General features: G+C 41.2%; 1 protein-coding gene across 2 annotated transcripts in view; it reads left to right on the top strand.

Moving 5' to 3' along the window:
• SEC13 (SEC13 homolog, nuclear pore and COPII coat complex component) overlaps positions 1-15,897 on the top strand; it is a 53,716-nt gene extending 37,819 nt beyond the window's left edge. For both annotated transcript variants that reach the window (XM_004452696.5, XM_071212224.1), the window contains exons 6-9: positions 10,534-10,667; positions 11,060-11,183; positions 12,332-12,478; positions 15,446-15,897. In XM_004452696.5, the coding sequence (XP_004452753.1) occupies positions 10,534-10,667; positions 11,060-11,183; positions 12,332-12,478; positions 15,446-15,559 (519 nt within the window). In that variant the 3' untranslated portion in view covers positions 15,560-15,897. The remainder of the gene's footprint in view (positions 1-10,533; positions 10,668-11,059; positions 11,184-12,331; positions 12,479-15,445) is intronic.
• The last annotated feature ends 840 nt before the right edge of the window (positions 15,898-16,737 follow it).

Raw genomic sequence — 16,737 nt, 5'->3', positions numbered from 1 at the left:
TCCCTCCAGTTCAATTTTTTGAAAGAGTTCAAACAGTACTGGTGTTAATTCTTTCTGAAATTCTTGGTAGAATTCCCCCCTGAAGCCATCTGGTCCTGGACTTTTCTTTGTTGGGAGATTTTAGATGATAGATTCGATCTCTTTAACTGTGATTGTTTTGTTAAGTTTTTGTGTTTCTTTCAGCATCATTGTAGGTTGTGCATTTCTAGGAATTTGTCCATTAAATCTAGAATGTCTAGTTTGTTGGCATACAGTTTCTCACAATATCTTTCTCCTTTTTATTTCTTTGGGGTCAGTGTAAATTCTTTCCTTTCATTTCTGATTGTATTTATTTGCATCTTCTCCCTCTTTTTTCTTTATTAGTCTAGCTAGGGGTTTGTCAATTTTATTGATCTTCTCAAAGAAACAGCTTTTTTGGTTTTGTTGATTTTCTCTATAGTTTTTTTGTTCTCAATTTCATTTATTCTGTTCTAATCTTCATTATTTCTTTCCTTCTGTTTGGTGTGGGATTGGTTTGCTGTTCTTTTCTAGTTTCTCCAGTCATTTAGTTAAATCTTTTGAGTTTCACTCTTCTTTTTCAGTATAGGCATCGAGGGCTGTAAATTTCCCTCTCAATTGCCTTTGCTGTATCCCATAAGTTTTGTGGGGGTTTTTTGTTTTTGTTTTTTCGCTTTGTAACTGTAAGCTTTATTATTTTTTTAGTCTTACATTTGGTGTATTTTTCACCCAACCCACCTTACTTTCTTTGTTTATATCGTTTATACATGAACATATATAAACAAGAAGTGTATAGTAAAAGTTTGCAAACTTACAAAGCAAACAGGCATCACATCATACAGGGGTTCCATACATCCACCCACCACAAACACCTTGCATGGTTGTGAGACTGTTGTTACAGATTATGAAAGAATATCGTCAAAATCTTATTACTAACTATATTCCATATCTTATATTTGGTATATTTTTCCCTCAGTCCACCTTATTATTAAAAGATATTTTTATTACAGAAGTTGTGAATTTAGAAAACAGTCATGCACATGTGCAGAATTATGATACAATACCCCTCTATCAACATACCAAATGGTGGTAGAACATTTGTTACAGATTATGCGATATCTTCAACAGACTATTACCACTAACCATGGTCCTTAGCGTACACTGGCACACTATTTCCATATCCGCACAGTACAGCTTTGGCATAGATGCATTAGTGTTACAGTATTGCTGTTAACCACAGCCAATAAGTTGTATTTTTCCCACGCTTCTGCGCATTGCCACAACCCTGCAATAGTGATGTACATCTGCTCTAGCTCACAAAGGACACTCCTGCATCTGTACCGTCAACCACAGTTCTCATCCACCTCTGGGTTCACTGTGTTATTCGGTCCCTAGATTATTCTCAAGCTTTCTCTAAGTTGACATTTACATCCTTAGACTACCCTTTCCAGCCACATTCCCACTTATAAACCAGCTATTACTCACTACATTGTATTACCAACAACTCTATACATTTACACACTTACACAGTAAAGTTAATTAAAACTTCTACAAACATTAAGCATCAGTAGCCATCTCAGTCCTCCTCTTATCTCCTTTAAGAATCCACCACCTACCACCAGGTCTTGATGATATTTTCCTACATTTTCTTCTAGAAGCTCCATGGTTCTTGCTTTTATACTTAGGTTTTTGATCCATTTGAGTTAATTTCTGCATAAAGTATGAGCTAAGGGTCCTCCTTCTTTCTTTTGGCTATGGATATCCAGTTCTCTCAGCACCATTTATAGAATGGACTGTTCTGCCTGAGCTGGGTGGGTTTGACAGGCTTGTCAAAAAATAATTTGACCATAGATGTGAGGGTCTGTTCCTGAACCATCAGCTGGGTTCCATTGGTATATGTGCCTGTCTTTATGCCAGTTCCATGCTGTTTTTTACCACTGTAGCTAGGTAATATGATTTAAAGTCCAGAAGTGAGAGTCCTCCACCTTCGCTTTTCCTTTCTAAGATGTTTCTGGCTATTTGGGACCCCTTACTCCTACAAATAAATTTAATAATTATATAAAAAATGTTGGTGGAATTTTTATTGGGATGGCATTGAATTTCTCTATCAATTTGGGTAGAATTGACATCTTAATGATATTTAGTCTTCCAATCCATGAGCATGGAATGTTCTTCCAATTATTCAGATCTTTTTAAATTTCTTTCATCTGTGTGTTATAGTTTTCTGAATACAAGTGCTTTGGATCATTGGTTAAGTTTATTCTTAAATATCTGATTCTTCTAGTCACTGTTGTAAATGGAAATTTTTTTTCCTGACTTCCTTCTCAGCTTGCACATTCTAGTGTCTTTTAAAGTCTATTTCATCTGATGCAAGGATAGCAACTCCGGCTTTTTTGTTTGTTTGTTTGTTTGTTTGTTTGTTTGTTTATTGCATTCTTGGAAAATCTTTCTCCAGCCTTTCACTTTCAGTTATTGGTATCATTGTGTCTAAGGTGAGTCTCCTGCAGACAGCATATAGGTGGCTCATATTTTCTTATCCATTCCACCAGTCTATGTTTTCTGATTGGGGAGTTTAATATATTAACATTCAATGTACTGTAAAGGCAGTTTTTCATTTCTAGACTGTCTTCCAAGTCTCTCTCTCTCTCTCCTGTCTTTTCAGAGTGTAGCACACCCTTTAGTATTTCCTGCAAAGCCAGTCTCTTGGTTACAAACTCTCTATTTGTTTACCTGTGAATATTCTAAACTCAACCTCATTTTTGAAAGTCAGTCCCAGATACAGTATTCTTGGCTGGAAGTTTTTCTCTTACAGTGTCTTTAATATATCATACCACTGTCTTCTTGCCTCCATGGTTTCCAATGAGAAATTGGCACTTAGTCTTATTGGGTATCCCCAATATGTTATGCATTGCTTTTCTCTTGCTGCTTTCAGAATTCCTTGTTTGTCTTTGGCATTTGACATTCTGCTTAGCATGTGTTTAGGAGTTGGTCTATTCAGATTTATTCAGATGGGAGTATATTCTGCTTCTTGGACATGGATATCTATGTCCTTCAACAGGGTTGGGAAATTTTCTACCATTATTTCTTCAAATACTCCTTCTGCCCCTTTTCCCTTCTCTTCTCCCTCTGGGACACCTTTGACAAGTATGTTTGCATGTCTCTTGCTGTCAATTTAGTTCCCTGAGACCTTGTTCAGTTTTGTCCATTCTTCATGTTCTTTTGTGTGTTCACTTACAGAGGCCATTTCTTCAAGCTCACCAATCCTTTCTCTTCTGCCTTCTCAAATTTGCTGTTACATGATTCCAGTATGTTTTTAATTTCATTTATTGTGCCTTTCATTCCCATGAGATCTGCTACTTATCTAGGTATATTGTCAAATTCTTCTTTGTGCTCAACCAGTATCTTCTTAATATCCTTAATCTCTTTAGCCATCTCATTGAATTTATTAAGGAAATTTGTTTGAACATCTGTGATTGGTTGTCATGTAGAGGCTTACCTTTTTCCTTTAACTGAGCCATATTTTTCTGTTTATTGATATGGATTGTAAATTTATTTGGTATCTTGGCATCTGGCTTACTAGATGTATTTATTCCAGGTACAGTTTCTCTCCTTAGTTTAGGGCTTTTTTGTCCTTTCTCCCTTGCTGATTGTGTAATAGGAGCAAAGGATGTAGTTGTTGCTATGGAGGCTAAAGCTGCCCACATTACCCTAAGGGATCAATGAAGATTCTCCCAACTTTCTCCTTTGCCAGAGGTAGGGACAGAACCACAGCCATGTGTAATAAGCCAACTTGTGCAGGCCTAGACTGTAGTTGCCCAGAGAGACCAATGAAGCTTCATGGCCCTTCCTCCCTTGCAGACAAGGATGCAGCTGCAGGTGTGGGCAGCAGTCTGTCGGCATTTGCTCCGGTAGACTTCTGACTCTTCAGGCTGTGCCAGCCAAACATACCTGCAGTTATCTGGAGAGGCTGGTGCAGGTCCTGCCAGCTTCCTCCCTGCCAGAGATGGGGCTCATGCCTAGGCTAGGGCTGCAGTACAATCTGGGTAGAAAGAAACCAGTCCCTTTCAATCAGCCCAGCTTCCCTTCATGCTGGGGGTTGAGTCAAAATGGCAGCTACTAGCCTCTTTCCAGCTTGGACAGGTTCAAACTTTAGCTGTTCTTAGGAATTTACTTTAGCCAGATGAATTCAGTAATCAGTAGCTGAACTCGGTGGCCAACTCTCCCATTTTTGGGAAATGGAATTTCCAACTCCAGCCACAGAATAGGTCCAGAAGTGGCTTGTGCAGCCTGAGTAGGATGATCACCAGCCTACCTGGCATAGCCTGACTTTTCCCGGAGAGGCTGGCACAAGTCCCACCAACCTTTGCCCTGCCAGAGGTGGGGCTGGGGCTTAGGCTAGAGCTGCAATCCGATCTGGATAGAAAGAAGCCGTTCCCTACCAGCACTGTGATTTTCAGTCAGCCCCACTTCCCATCATGCCTGTGGTGGAGTTAAAATTGCAGCTGCTGGCCTCTTTTTGAGTTGGACAGGTTGAAACGTTAGCTGTTCTTAGTATTATACTTTGGCCTGCCAAATTTACTAATCAGTAGCTGAGGTTGGTACCCAACCATCTCTTCCTCTCCCATTTTGGGGGAATAGAGCTTCCAATTCCAGGCATGGAACAGCTCCGAGGTGACTTGTGCTGCCCCTGGAGGATGGGCACCGGCCTCCATGGCTTTGGAGTGCTCTACTTAAAAGTCTTCTATGCAGATGGGCAGTCTCCTGCATTCTTTCAAGGATGTTGCAGGATGCTCTTCTGGTCTCCTGGAGCCCCCAAACAGGTGCTTTAGATAGCTCTGGGTGATTGCTAACTTCTCTGTAGCAGGATCTTACTCATGGAGCTCCTTACTCTGCCACCATCTTGCTGGTTGTTCCCTGTATCCCATAAATTTTGATAAGTTGCATTGTTGTTTTCATTTGTCTCAGTATATTTACTGATTTCACATGGAATTTCTTTTTTTCTCTCTCTCTCTCCCCTTCCCCCCCTTCCCCCAATTGTCTGCTCTCTGTATCCATTCACTGTGTGTTCTTCTGTGTCCGCTTCTATTCTTGTCAGCGGCATGGGAATCAGTGTCTCTTATTGTTGCATCATCTTGCTGTGTCAGCTCTCTGTGTGTGCGGCGCCACTCCTGGGCAGGCTGGACTTTCTTTCACGCTGAGCAGCTCTCCTTATGGGCTGCACTCCTTGTGTGTGGGCTCCCCTACACGGGGGACACCCCTGCGTGGCAGGGCACTCCTTGTGCGCATCAGCACTGCGCGTGGGCCAGCTCCACACGGGTCAAGGAGGTCCTGAGTTTGAACTGGAGACCTCCCATGTGGTAGGTAGATGCTCTGTCCATTGAGCCAAGTCCTCTTCCCTGGAATTTCTTCTTGACCCACTGATTATTTAGGACTGTGTCGTTTAGCCTCCACACATTTGCAAATTTACCTCTTTCCTATTACTGATTTCCAGTTTCATTCCATTATGATCTGAGAAGGTTCTTTGTATAATTTCAGTCTTTTTATATTTACTGAGCACTGCATTGTACCCCAACACGTGCTCTATCCTGGAGAAAGAGCCATGGGCATTTGAGAAGAATGTATAACCCACTGAGTTTGGTTGCAGGGTTCTGCTATGTCTTGTATTATCCAAAGGGGTGCAGGTGCAAAATACCAGAAATCTGTTGGCTTTTATAAAGGGTATTTATTTGGGGTAGAAGCTTAGAGTTCCCAGGCCATAAAGCGTAAGTTATAACTTCCCTCCCCAAAGCCCATTGCCACATGTTGGAGCAAGATGGTTGCCGATGTCGGTGAGGATTCAGGCTTCCTGGGTTCCTCTCTTCCTGGGGCTTGCCTCTCTCTGGGCCAGCTGTAGACTATCAGGTAAATGACTTGTCTGTCTTCCCAGGACCTCTGCCATGTCTAATTGAGCCTTCTCTCTGCTTCTCTGTAAGCTTAATTCCCAGGCTCCAACATTAAAACTCCAAACTCCCTTCTCTGTGGTGCAGTTTCTCTGAGTCCCCGCCCACCAAGGGGGCAGGGATGCAACATCCTACTGATGTGGCGCAATCAAAGCCTTACTCTGATCAAGTAAAAGTGAAACCTCTTAATCTAGTATAATCTGATACACCCGGAGGGACAGACAAATTTACAAATATAATCCAATATCTATTTTTGGAATTCATAAACAATATCAAACTGCTTCATGTCTGTTAGGTCTAACCCATTTATCATATTGCTCAAATTCTGTTTCCTTATTGATCTTCTGTCTAGTTGTTCTATCTAATGACATGAGTTGTGTATTGAAGTTTCCAGTGATTATCGTAGAGATCCCTATTTCTCCCTTCAGTTTTGTCAGAGTTTGCCTCATGTATTTTGGGACCTTCTTTTGAGTATGTAGATTTTATGACTGTTAAATCTTCCTGGTGGGTTGTCCCTTCTATTAATTTATAATGATCTTCTGTATGTCTTAAAATTCTTTTTGCATTTAAAGTCTGTTTTATCTACTATTAGTTTAGCTACCCCTACTCTTTTTTTGGTTACTGTTTGCATGGAGTAGCATTTTCTAGCCTTTCACTTTCACCTGGTTTGTATCCTTGTGTCTATGGTGAGTCTCTTGTAAGCAGCATATGGATGGTTCATGTTTTTTTATCCATTCCGTCAACCTATATCTTTTGATTGGGGAGTTTAGTCCATTCACATTCAATGATACTACTGGAAATGCATTACTTACTTATACCATTTTCTTCTTTGGTTTTCATATATCATATCATATTTTCGTCTTTTTACTCTTTTGGTTACCCTTCCTGCTATTCTTTCTTCTGTGCTCTCCTCCAGATCTCTCTCTCCTGTCTTTTTCTCAGGCTCTAGGCTTCCTTTAATATTTCCTGCAAAGGATTCTTTTTTTGCAAACTCTCTTAGTTTCTGTTTGTTTGTGAATATTTTATACTCACTTTCATATTTGAAGGACAATTTTGCTGGATAAAGAATTCTTGGCTGGCAGTTTTTCTCTTTCATATCCTAATTGTAGCACACCACTGCCTTCTTGCCTGCATGGTTTCTGAAGCGAAATCTGCACTAAGTTTTACTGGGTGTCTCTTGTATGTGATGGCTTGTTTCTCCCTTGCTGCTCACAGAATTTTCTCTTTATCTTTGTCATTTGACATTCTGAATAGTAGATGTCTCAGAGTAAGTCAGTTTGGATTTATTCTGTTGGGGGTACATTGTCCTTGAATATTGATGTTCATGTCTGTCATAAGGTTTGGGAAATTTTGGGTTATTATTTCCTCAGATATTCTTTCTGCCCCTTTTCCATTCTCTTTTCTTTCTGGGACACCTATAATGTGTACATTTGTGGATTTTACACTGTCATTCAATTCCTTGAAACCATGTTCAAGTTTCTTCATTCTTTTCTCTTTCTGTTCTTCAGTCTTTTCAAGTTCAGATGTTCTGTCTTCCAGTTCACTAATTCTGTCTTCACGTAATTCAGATCTGCTGTTATATGCCTCTAATGTAATTTTAATCCCATCCCTTGTGTCTTTCATTCCAAAAATTTGTTACTTTTCTTTGTAGGCTTCCACATTGTTCTTTATGCTCATACAGTGTCAGTTTAATATCCTTTATCTCTTTAGTCATATTTTCCTTCAACTCCTTAAGTTGACTAAGGAGATTTGTGTGATCATTAATTAGATGTCTTAAATCCTGTGTTTCATCTGGATTCTTACTTATGGCTTGTAATTTATTGTTGGTATCTAGGCATCTGATTGACTTTACTCTAACAGTCAATTTCTCTGTTTCCTAGTGGTTTTATGTCACTGTTGTTCTTTGATTTTGAGTTCAATTTCTTTTTTTTTTTTTTTTTTTTTTTAACTTAAAGATTATCCTGTTTATGTTACCAAAACAGGGGCAGGCATGGACTAGATCTACAGTGCTGGGATAGAAACAGGAGAGGCAAGCCTTGTCTTCCTTCATTTCCCCAGCTGGCCAGCAGATGGTACTCTTTGGCAGATCTTTCCACGGGGATGAATCCTTCAGTTTCAACTGAAGGGATTTTCTGAGCTCATGATTCAAAACCAGTTATGCTGAAGAGAAGCCACTCTCGCCCTCTTCCCAGGGAGGACTGTGTCCTTTCCCCTCCTCTCCTTTGGCTGCTTAGCCACAGGTTTTACCAAGGCTCTTTACCTCCAGGGCAGGGAGATGGGTGGCGGTCCCAGCCCAGGGGCCAGCAACTCAGTTTTCCTTTTGGCCTCTTCATCTCTCTGTCCCCAGTCCCTCCTGGATGATGTGTGCAGCTCTCTTCTGGTTTACAGGTCCCCAAAGTAGCTCCCTCTGATGACTTCTACACTCTCTCCCCAATTTTTTAAGAAAACTATACCCTGCCTGAGCTACTCCAATGCCATCTTCCCTGCCATGAGTCTCAGTAGTTTTTTATGCAATAGTAATGAACAGTGGTTTTGAGGCTAGGAGAAGTCTAAAATAGAGGCATTGGCAAGGCAATGGTTTTTCCCCAAGTCTGTAACATTCCAGTGCTGGTGGTCCTTGAGCTTCCTTAGCTTTTATGAACTAGAGTAATTTAATCAGAAGGTCCCACCCACAATAGGCTTACATGCACAGGAATGGATTAGCTTGAAGAATAGGATTTTTCTGGGGTCCACAAGAGACTCGGCCTACCAGACTTTTATAATTTTAGTTCTTACATTTAGGTCTTTGATCCATTTTGAGTTAATTTTTGTATATGGTGTGTTTTGTATGCAGACATCCAGTTTTCCCAGCACTACTTGTTGACGAAGAGATCCTACCATTTTTTAAGTTCTTTTTCTTGATTCAGCACTCACCCTAATACTGCAATCCTTTATCTGTTTTTCTGGAGTTTTGAGAATAATGGTTCTGTCAGGTCTTGTTTGTTGCTTAAAGTTCCTGTGGGGGACAAAGTCCTGGAGCATCTCACTCTGTCATCTTGACCCTTTTAGTTTCCTTGGCTGCTCAAGCAAATACCTTGCAGTGGGTTGGCCTAAACAAGGGACATTTATTGGCTCACAGTTTTAAGGGTGTGAAAAGGTTCAAATCTAGGCATCATTAAAATACTAAAAATAATGGAGGGAGATGGGGAGAGTATTTGCAAAAAAATAGTTAATGATTTTAGTAATCATTAGTGGTAGTATTAGCATCATTATTCTGAAACTGCTGTGTCAGTAAATAATGTGGCAGTGAGTATCCCCTGCACTCAGATTATAGTCTTGAAATACTTTTTCTCTCTAACAGAGATCAGAACTTCTTGGAGAAATGGCTGACCCCAGGTCTGAAGCAGGAGATATACAAGCTGTACCTAGAATATCTTGTCATACCAGATAGGAAAGCAATGATCAAAGAATTACTTTCACATACCAGGGTTTTGTCAAAAGGAGTCGACTTGAACAAGCTCAGACTACCAAAGACGGGCAGTTTGAGTGTCAAAACTGAAAATTACAATGAATTGAAACCCATCAAATAATGCTTAGAATCATGACTTCATAATGATATTTAAAGAGAAAGAACTAGTCGTCTTTAGACAATGATAGGGATCCAGTTTCAGAAAGGGTCAAACGTTTATTCTGCCTTTTTTATATGTCTTATACCCTGGGGTTAGCCAAATGGTTAATGAGTACAGTTGTCCCATCTTGAGTAATCTGTATAATAAATTTTAGAAGACAGAATTACAGTATAACCATTTTGCAAGCCCCAGTGAATTAAAATCATAAAGCACTGACAGCTGCTCATATCATAGAAAGACACATCATGTGCTCCTGATGAAAGGACACAGCTCCTCCTGTAGTCCTGACAATTTTCAGGAATTCAGAGGAGCGTGTTGAACTATGTTTTATCAGCAAAATCCAGACTGAGAGACGACAGTCAGATGACTCCAGTTCAGCAGAAAAATTGGAAGGGGGAAAAAAAGTTGGAGAGGGAATCCATAGATTACAAAATGTAATAAAACATAGTATTTTTAAATGGGGGATGTGCCAGTGTGTCTGAGGATGCATAATTGGGTGATAAAACACACACAGGGAAAAGATTAGAAGGCAGGCTTGTGGTCTCCAGGGGGACAGAGGACCTGTGGTTAGGGGGGAACACAGGACAGGGCGGGCAGGGAGCAGGGTTCTGGATCTGGTGTGGTTCAAGGCTGCCTCAGAGGATTCCTTAAGCCTTGTTTTGTGTGTGTGGTTGTCTGAATCTATTTTACTTACAATAGGGTTTTTAAAAGGTAGGCACCAATGTGCCCTTCTTTCATGTGTTTGAAAAAGTATATTCTGTATCCTAAATTCCTGAGAGTGATCCCTGCTTTAAACACATACTGCTGTAACACACACACACAATTAGGAATTTAGAGGAATAAATAGTTGTCTAATCCTTGGTTCATTAAATCTGTGTCCTACACAACCCAGTCCTGAGAATTGAAGAGGAAGTGACTAGAAGCCTTGGTCTGCAGAAGCAGTGTTGTATTGCAGGGCCAGAGGGCAAAGTTACGTCTCCTCCTTACAGATTGGCTGCAATGCCGTCAGCTGGGCCCCTGCTGTTGTACCTGGAAGCCTCATAGACCAGCCCTCGGGGCAGAAACCCAACTACATCAAGAAGTTTGCATCAGGGGGCTGCGACAATCTCATCAGGCTGTGGAAGTAAGTGGGGTTATGTGGACTTCTCAAGGGAGGTACTTCTTACACCCTCCCCTGCCTAACAGAACTTAACCACAGTTCACAGGAAACAGTGTCACCTTTCTTTTTCCCTCTAGCAGTAAAGTACTGTTTTCAGTCGGTTAGAGGACAACCTTATATACTAATCACCCAGTTCCCAACCTGGGGCTGACTTTCTGGCTGTGGAATAACAGCATTACTTGGAGATTTTCTTAGTACTTGGGTAAACTGAATAAAATTCTACAGGCTCGTTGAATGAAATCGCTTCTGGGCCCGTGGAACCTATGGGAGAGGTGGGAGAGGAATGGAGGGGTGGGGGGGTGGGAGTGGCAGCTGGAGCTCCTACTTGCTGAATTCCCCCTCTGGTTTCCTCTTAGGGAGGAGGAAGATGGCCAGTGGAAGGAGGAGCAGAAGCTGGAAGCTCACAGTGACTGGGTTCGCGACGTGGCCTGGGCCCCCTCCATTGGTCTGCCCACCAGCACCATTGCCAGCTGTTCCCAGGTCAGCTTAGACGCATGAAAGTTCTGTGTTTAATTTTCAGTGAGTCCCGTCGCTGTGGAGCAGCCCTCTTAGAAGGTAAGGAAAGAGAGCAGTAGGCACCTTTGGATCAGTGCAGAGTCGAAACACATGGAGTCACCTCGTCATGTGGTAAAGTCTTGGTCAGTAGCCACAAATGGCTTGTCTCCACTGAGATGAAGTGAGTACAGTGGAACCAGTCCCAAGAGGGAGACCAAATTCAGGATCAGTTTCCCCACCTCACCCTAAAGTGGGGAATGGAAATGCTCAGGTACAATTCTGAATGTTCCCAAGCAAGGACCAGGGGAGCTGGGATTTCTAGGACTGCAGACTCACCTACCCAGCCACAGGTGCCCCAACAGATCACCAGAGTGAAAGCAAGGAGAAGCCTTCAATTATGTACGCCCTCTAGCCAGATGAGAGTTTAGCCAGGTCTCTTATGTCAGTTAAGTCAGTTGTCTGGCTTAAATTTGAAGGGTATTTGTGGGGTTTTTTGGTTTGTTTTTCCCAATGATAGATATTTTTTCCCTTTATCAGAAAAGTTGTGGGTTTATAGAACAAATTATGCATAAAATACAGGTTTCCTCCATACCACCCACCACCGACACCTTGCATTGGTGTGGAAACTTTCATTACAATTGATGATAGCACATTTTTATAATTGTACTACTAAAATCTGTAGTTTAACTTCAGGTTCACTGTGTAGTGTAGTTCCAAAGATTTTTTTTTTTAATTCTGTTACCATATATATAATCTCACACTTCTTTTAATCATATCCAGATCTGTATGTCAGCGCTGTGTGTTGCATTCACAATGTTGTGCTACCATCACCACCATCCATTACTAAAACAATTCCATCATTCCAAATAGGAACCATGTACATGCTAAGCCTTAACTTCCCATTCTAAATTTGAGGGGGATTTTTGTGCGACTTGTTTTTAGTTTGTCCTTTTTCATTCTCTGAGCTTGATTTTGACAGCCGTCATACAACTCCAGTTGAGAAAGTATAGACTTTCTTTCCTCTTACTCCCATCCTACTCCTACAGAAAGGTCCACTGTGGCTCCGGATGGGGAAGCCATCACAGACGCAGCCTCCCTGCCTCCCATCTTCTGACTCGCCTCTCTCTTCCTAGGATGGCCGTGTGTTCATCTGGACCTGTGATGATGCCTCAAGCAATACATGGTCCCCCAAACTCCTGCATAAATTCAATGATGTCGTGTGGCATGTAAGCTGGTCTATTACAGCCAACATCCTGGCTGTCTCCGGTGGAGACAATAAGGTACACCCCATTTCCAGTGACATCGTGGATAGGGCCCTGATGGTTTTTACTTTGCCCACTAGAGAGCACAGTTGACATTTCCATCTAATCTCAGGCTTGGAAGGAACTTTAATGAGTGCATTTTGAGCATGTCTCTTGATTAGAGCATTAAATCTCACAACTGCAAGAGAGGTAATATGTCCCCTTTTACAGCAAATGAGGCCATTGGACTTGCATAGAGGTCACAAAGCTCTTAGGTGACAGAGTCACTGCCCTAATCCATCTCTCTAACCTATAGGCACCTCATCTTCATGGTGGTTCTCAATAAGCTCTGCCAAATAAAGAAGCATATAAGGAAAAGGACCCATAAAGGAGGTACATGGGGTTTTTGGTCCAAGCCACTATTAAAAATCAGTACATGTCATGACTTATTCGTTCTTGCTGTGTACCTCTTAGTGCTGTGCTATGAGCCACCCCAAGGAAAGGTAGGACGTAGAGCCAGAGTGGCCTCTGGAAAACAGTGAAACAAAGACCCAACACACCGGAGGATAGAAAGAAAGCAGTGAGGGCTGGAGAACCCTAACCAAGTGACTTTTGAAGAGCAAATATACTTGAGAAACCAACATTCCCCTTGGAACCTAACCGATGAAGTTCTGGGTCCTCTGACTTGTTGGGGAGATGGCATTTCCTCCTTTCTCCAGCCAGAGTTTATTCCGGCCTATGTCCCTTTCATCTCCAGTATTCACAGAAAAACCTAACAGACCATGAAAGCCACAGGATTTTGGAACTAGAATGGCCTTCAGTGGACTGCTGATCAAACCTGTCTAGTAGAGATCAGGACTAGATCCTTAGAATCTAATTTTGATGGCATCCAGGACAGGCCAAGGGACCTGGACTTGCCTCAAGAAGCTCTATAGTAATTTCTACAAGGCAGTAATCAAGTGCCTTGCTGCACATTTCCCAGTTTGGGATCTGCTTTCACTATGCTTTTATGCTCCTTACACTTTTCTTTATAAAGTTGTATTCCACAAGTTCAACTACATTGCTATTTCCATAGCACCCCTAGCTAGAAGGCCTATTTTCAGAACATTGTGCACAGTACATGCTTAGTGGAAAAAGTATCCCTAAAGCAGGAGTTATTTTTATTTTTTATCAAAGAAGTACATGTACAAAGCTTTAGGCAGTTTGGTGGATATGGAGTGTTTGTAAATAAAATTAAACATATATTCCTCCCCTCTCTATATTCCCTCATGAGCTCTAATCTACTTTGTCTCCATATGTTTGCTGTTTCTACACTTCTAAGTGACGGGTGCATTATTTGTCCTTACTGTTCCATAGTTCTTCCATGTTGCCATGTGTCTCAAAGTTTCATTCTCACAGCTGAATATTATTTTGTTGTATATATGTCCAGGTCATTATGGTAATTCTACATTTAACTTTTTAAGGAACTGCCCCATTGTTTTCCACAATGGCTGCGTCATATACATTGATTGATATAATATAAATTGGAGTTCCAGTTTCTCCAGCACATGTTATTTTCTAGTTTTTTTAAACAGCCATTCTTGTTGATATGAAGTGGTATCTGATTTGCATTCCCTGTGGCTAATGCTGAGCATCTTTTCATATGTTTATTGGCCATTTGTGGAAAAATGTCTATTCAAGTTCTTTATGTATTCTAGAAACTAAGCACTTACTTTATACATGGTTTGTATCTATTTTCTCCCATCTGTAGGTATCTTCCCTTTCTTGATAATGTCCTTGTGAGGCACAAGTTTTTAATTTTGACGAGGTTGAATTTGTTTCTTTTGTTGCTTCTGCTTTTGGTATCATATCTAAGAATCCGTTAACAACTCTTAAGTCATGAAGATTTGTCTCTGTTATCTTCTACGACTTTTATGTAGTAGCTCTTATATGTTTATATCTTCTTGGTCTCCTGTAACAATTGATTTAAAGTCTACTTTGTCTGATATTAGTATAACCACCCCATTTCCCTTTTGGTTACTGTTTGCATGGAATATTTTTTGTCCATGCAGCAGGTCTCTTATAAACAGCATATAATTGGGTCATTCTTTTTTACCCATTTACATTTAAGATAATTATTAATAAGGTACAACTTCTACCATTTTGCTAATTGCTTTTTGTCTTTCCTTTCCTCCATTATTGCCTGCCTTTTTGTTTAGATGATCTTTTAAAGTGATCTAGTTTGAATCACTTCTCATTTCCACTGTGTATATATGTTTTTTATACATTTGAATTTTAAGCTGCAATAAAAAAATGGCATTTAGATTGCATATCTATACCAGAGGCCTTTTTTTGTGTGTACAGCTGAGTTACTGTCTAGTATCCTTTCAATATTTTAGTATTTTTTTGTACAGCAGGTCTAAGTGGTATCGAACTTCCTCAGCTTTTTGCCTTATTTTCTCCCTCATTTTTGAAGGATACCTTTACCAGATATTAGTTTTAATTTTTTTCATCCAGCATTTCTGTCTTCCCACTGCTTTCTGCCTATATGGTTTCTAATGAAAAATCAGATGTCAGTCTTACTAAGGATTCCTTATATGTGAATTTGTTAAAACATGGATTGACATTCTACCTCCAATGTCTGAATCAAGAGATCTGACCTGGGACCAGAGAATTTGCAGATCTTAAAAACTCCCAGGTGGTAGAGATGCTCTGATCTGGGGAACAGACTTTGAGGGTCATTGTTCTGTACTGCTTGCATCATCTCAGGACAGCTATTGCAACTCGGTTAAAACGTCATCCATTGTTTACATCATTGTCCTTCACAGCCATCAGCAACTATTACACACACTCCTTTTTTTTAAATCTTTGTGAAAATGTATTCCTTTACTTCCATGCCACAAGATAAGTGTTTTGTTTCACTGACAATCCTGAGCAGTGGTTGGTCTTGATAGGGAACCAGTGAGATGAGAACAGTGAAGGGGATCGGTGGCAGACCTGTGACAGTCTGTGCGTGTTGATTTGCAGGTGACCCTGTGGAAGGAATCAGTTGACGGGCAATGGGTGTGCATCAGTGACGTCAACAAAGGCCAGGGTTCTGTGTCAACTTCATTCACAGAGAGCCAGCAGAATGAGCAGTGACAGGACAGGCAAGCCAGCCCACCACCGCCAGGACTGCCCCTTCTGGGCCAGCTGACCAAACAACTGGGAAAAACGCTCAACTCCAAGAAAAGATTATTTTCTTAGGAATAGTTACCGTTACAATTATAGCCACAGATTGATCATCTGCCTTAACATGATTTGGTATGGATTGTAACTTAATTCTAGCTGAAAACACTCTTGGTTTGGGTGGATGAGTGGGTGGGGCAGAATTACAACTGATCTTAAAAATATTTTTGTCATTTTATGTACGTTTTGGATTTACATGTTATTTGGAGGTATTATTTCCAAAGTAACTCAATAAACCATATTGTGTATAATTCCTGCTGCATGATCCCTAAACCCTCCAAAGCTCAGCCTAACTCAGCACGCACAGAGGCCTGTTCTGGGTTGACCTGGCTGTACTCTGTAAGTATCCATGTCCCCAGTGACTTGGGTCACAAGAGCATCCAGCTTCAGAAGAGAGTGCTCGGTCCCTGTCCCCCACACAAGCAAGAGCCCCTGTGGGAGGCATCATTAACTTGTCCTGGGGTCAGGTTCAGAATCTGTGCGAGAAACAAGTGCTGCAACACTGTGATTTTGTCAAAGCCGGTGTGTAGCACAGACTAAGTCCACCAATGGATTTTAAGCCCCTGAAGAGGAGGAGAATGTCTTGTTCAAATCATCTGGCACATGCTTCCTTTCTGTGCGACAGGACAGTCTTCGCTGACCATTTTACTACATGCCCCTGTGGCCTCTGCTCTAAGTACCTTATTTTATTTAGTCTCAAAACCCTGGAGTTGCTATTGGGTATAAGGTTCACCAGTTGCCTTCTCATGTAAACGGCCCCTCTGCCCGCATGAGGCTCTGGGCCTTGTTCTGGCTCCAAGCGCAGTGTGGAAGAAGAGCACGCGTGGGTGGTGACCGCTGGGAAAGCTCATTCCCCACCATGTTTGTAAGGGTCTCTGAAAGCCAAGTGCACTAAACCTAGAGCTTAGTAAGATAAAGAAGGTCCCTCGGGCAGCTTTAAGGGAAGATGGAATGTGGAGAGACACAGCTATCCTACAAGAAGCAAGTCTCACAGAAAGCATCAAACTGTATGTATAACCCTATCACTAAATCTCTCACAGAACGCAGGTATCAAGGAAAAGTCTAAAAGGGCAGCTACTTCTGTGGTTGCT

The sequence above is a fragment of the Dasypus novemcinctus genome, chromosome 26 (assembly GCF_030445035.2).
Source record: "Dasypus novemcinctus isolate mDasNov1 chromosome 26, mDasNov1.1.hap2, whole genome shotgun sequence".
Classification (NCBI taxonomy): Eukaryota; Metazoa; Chordata; class Mammalia; order Cingulata; family Dasypodidae; genus Dasypus; species Dasypus novemcinctus.
The sequence above is the reverse complement of the archived record's forward strand: the minus strand, read 5'-3'. Positions and strand labels throughout refer to the sequence as shown.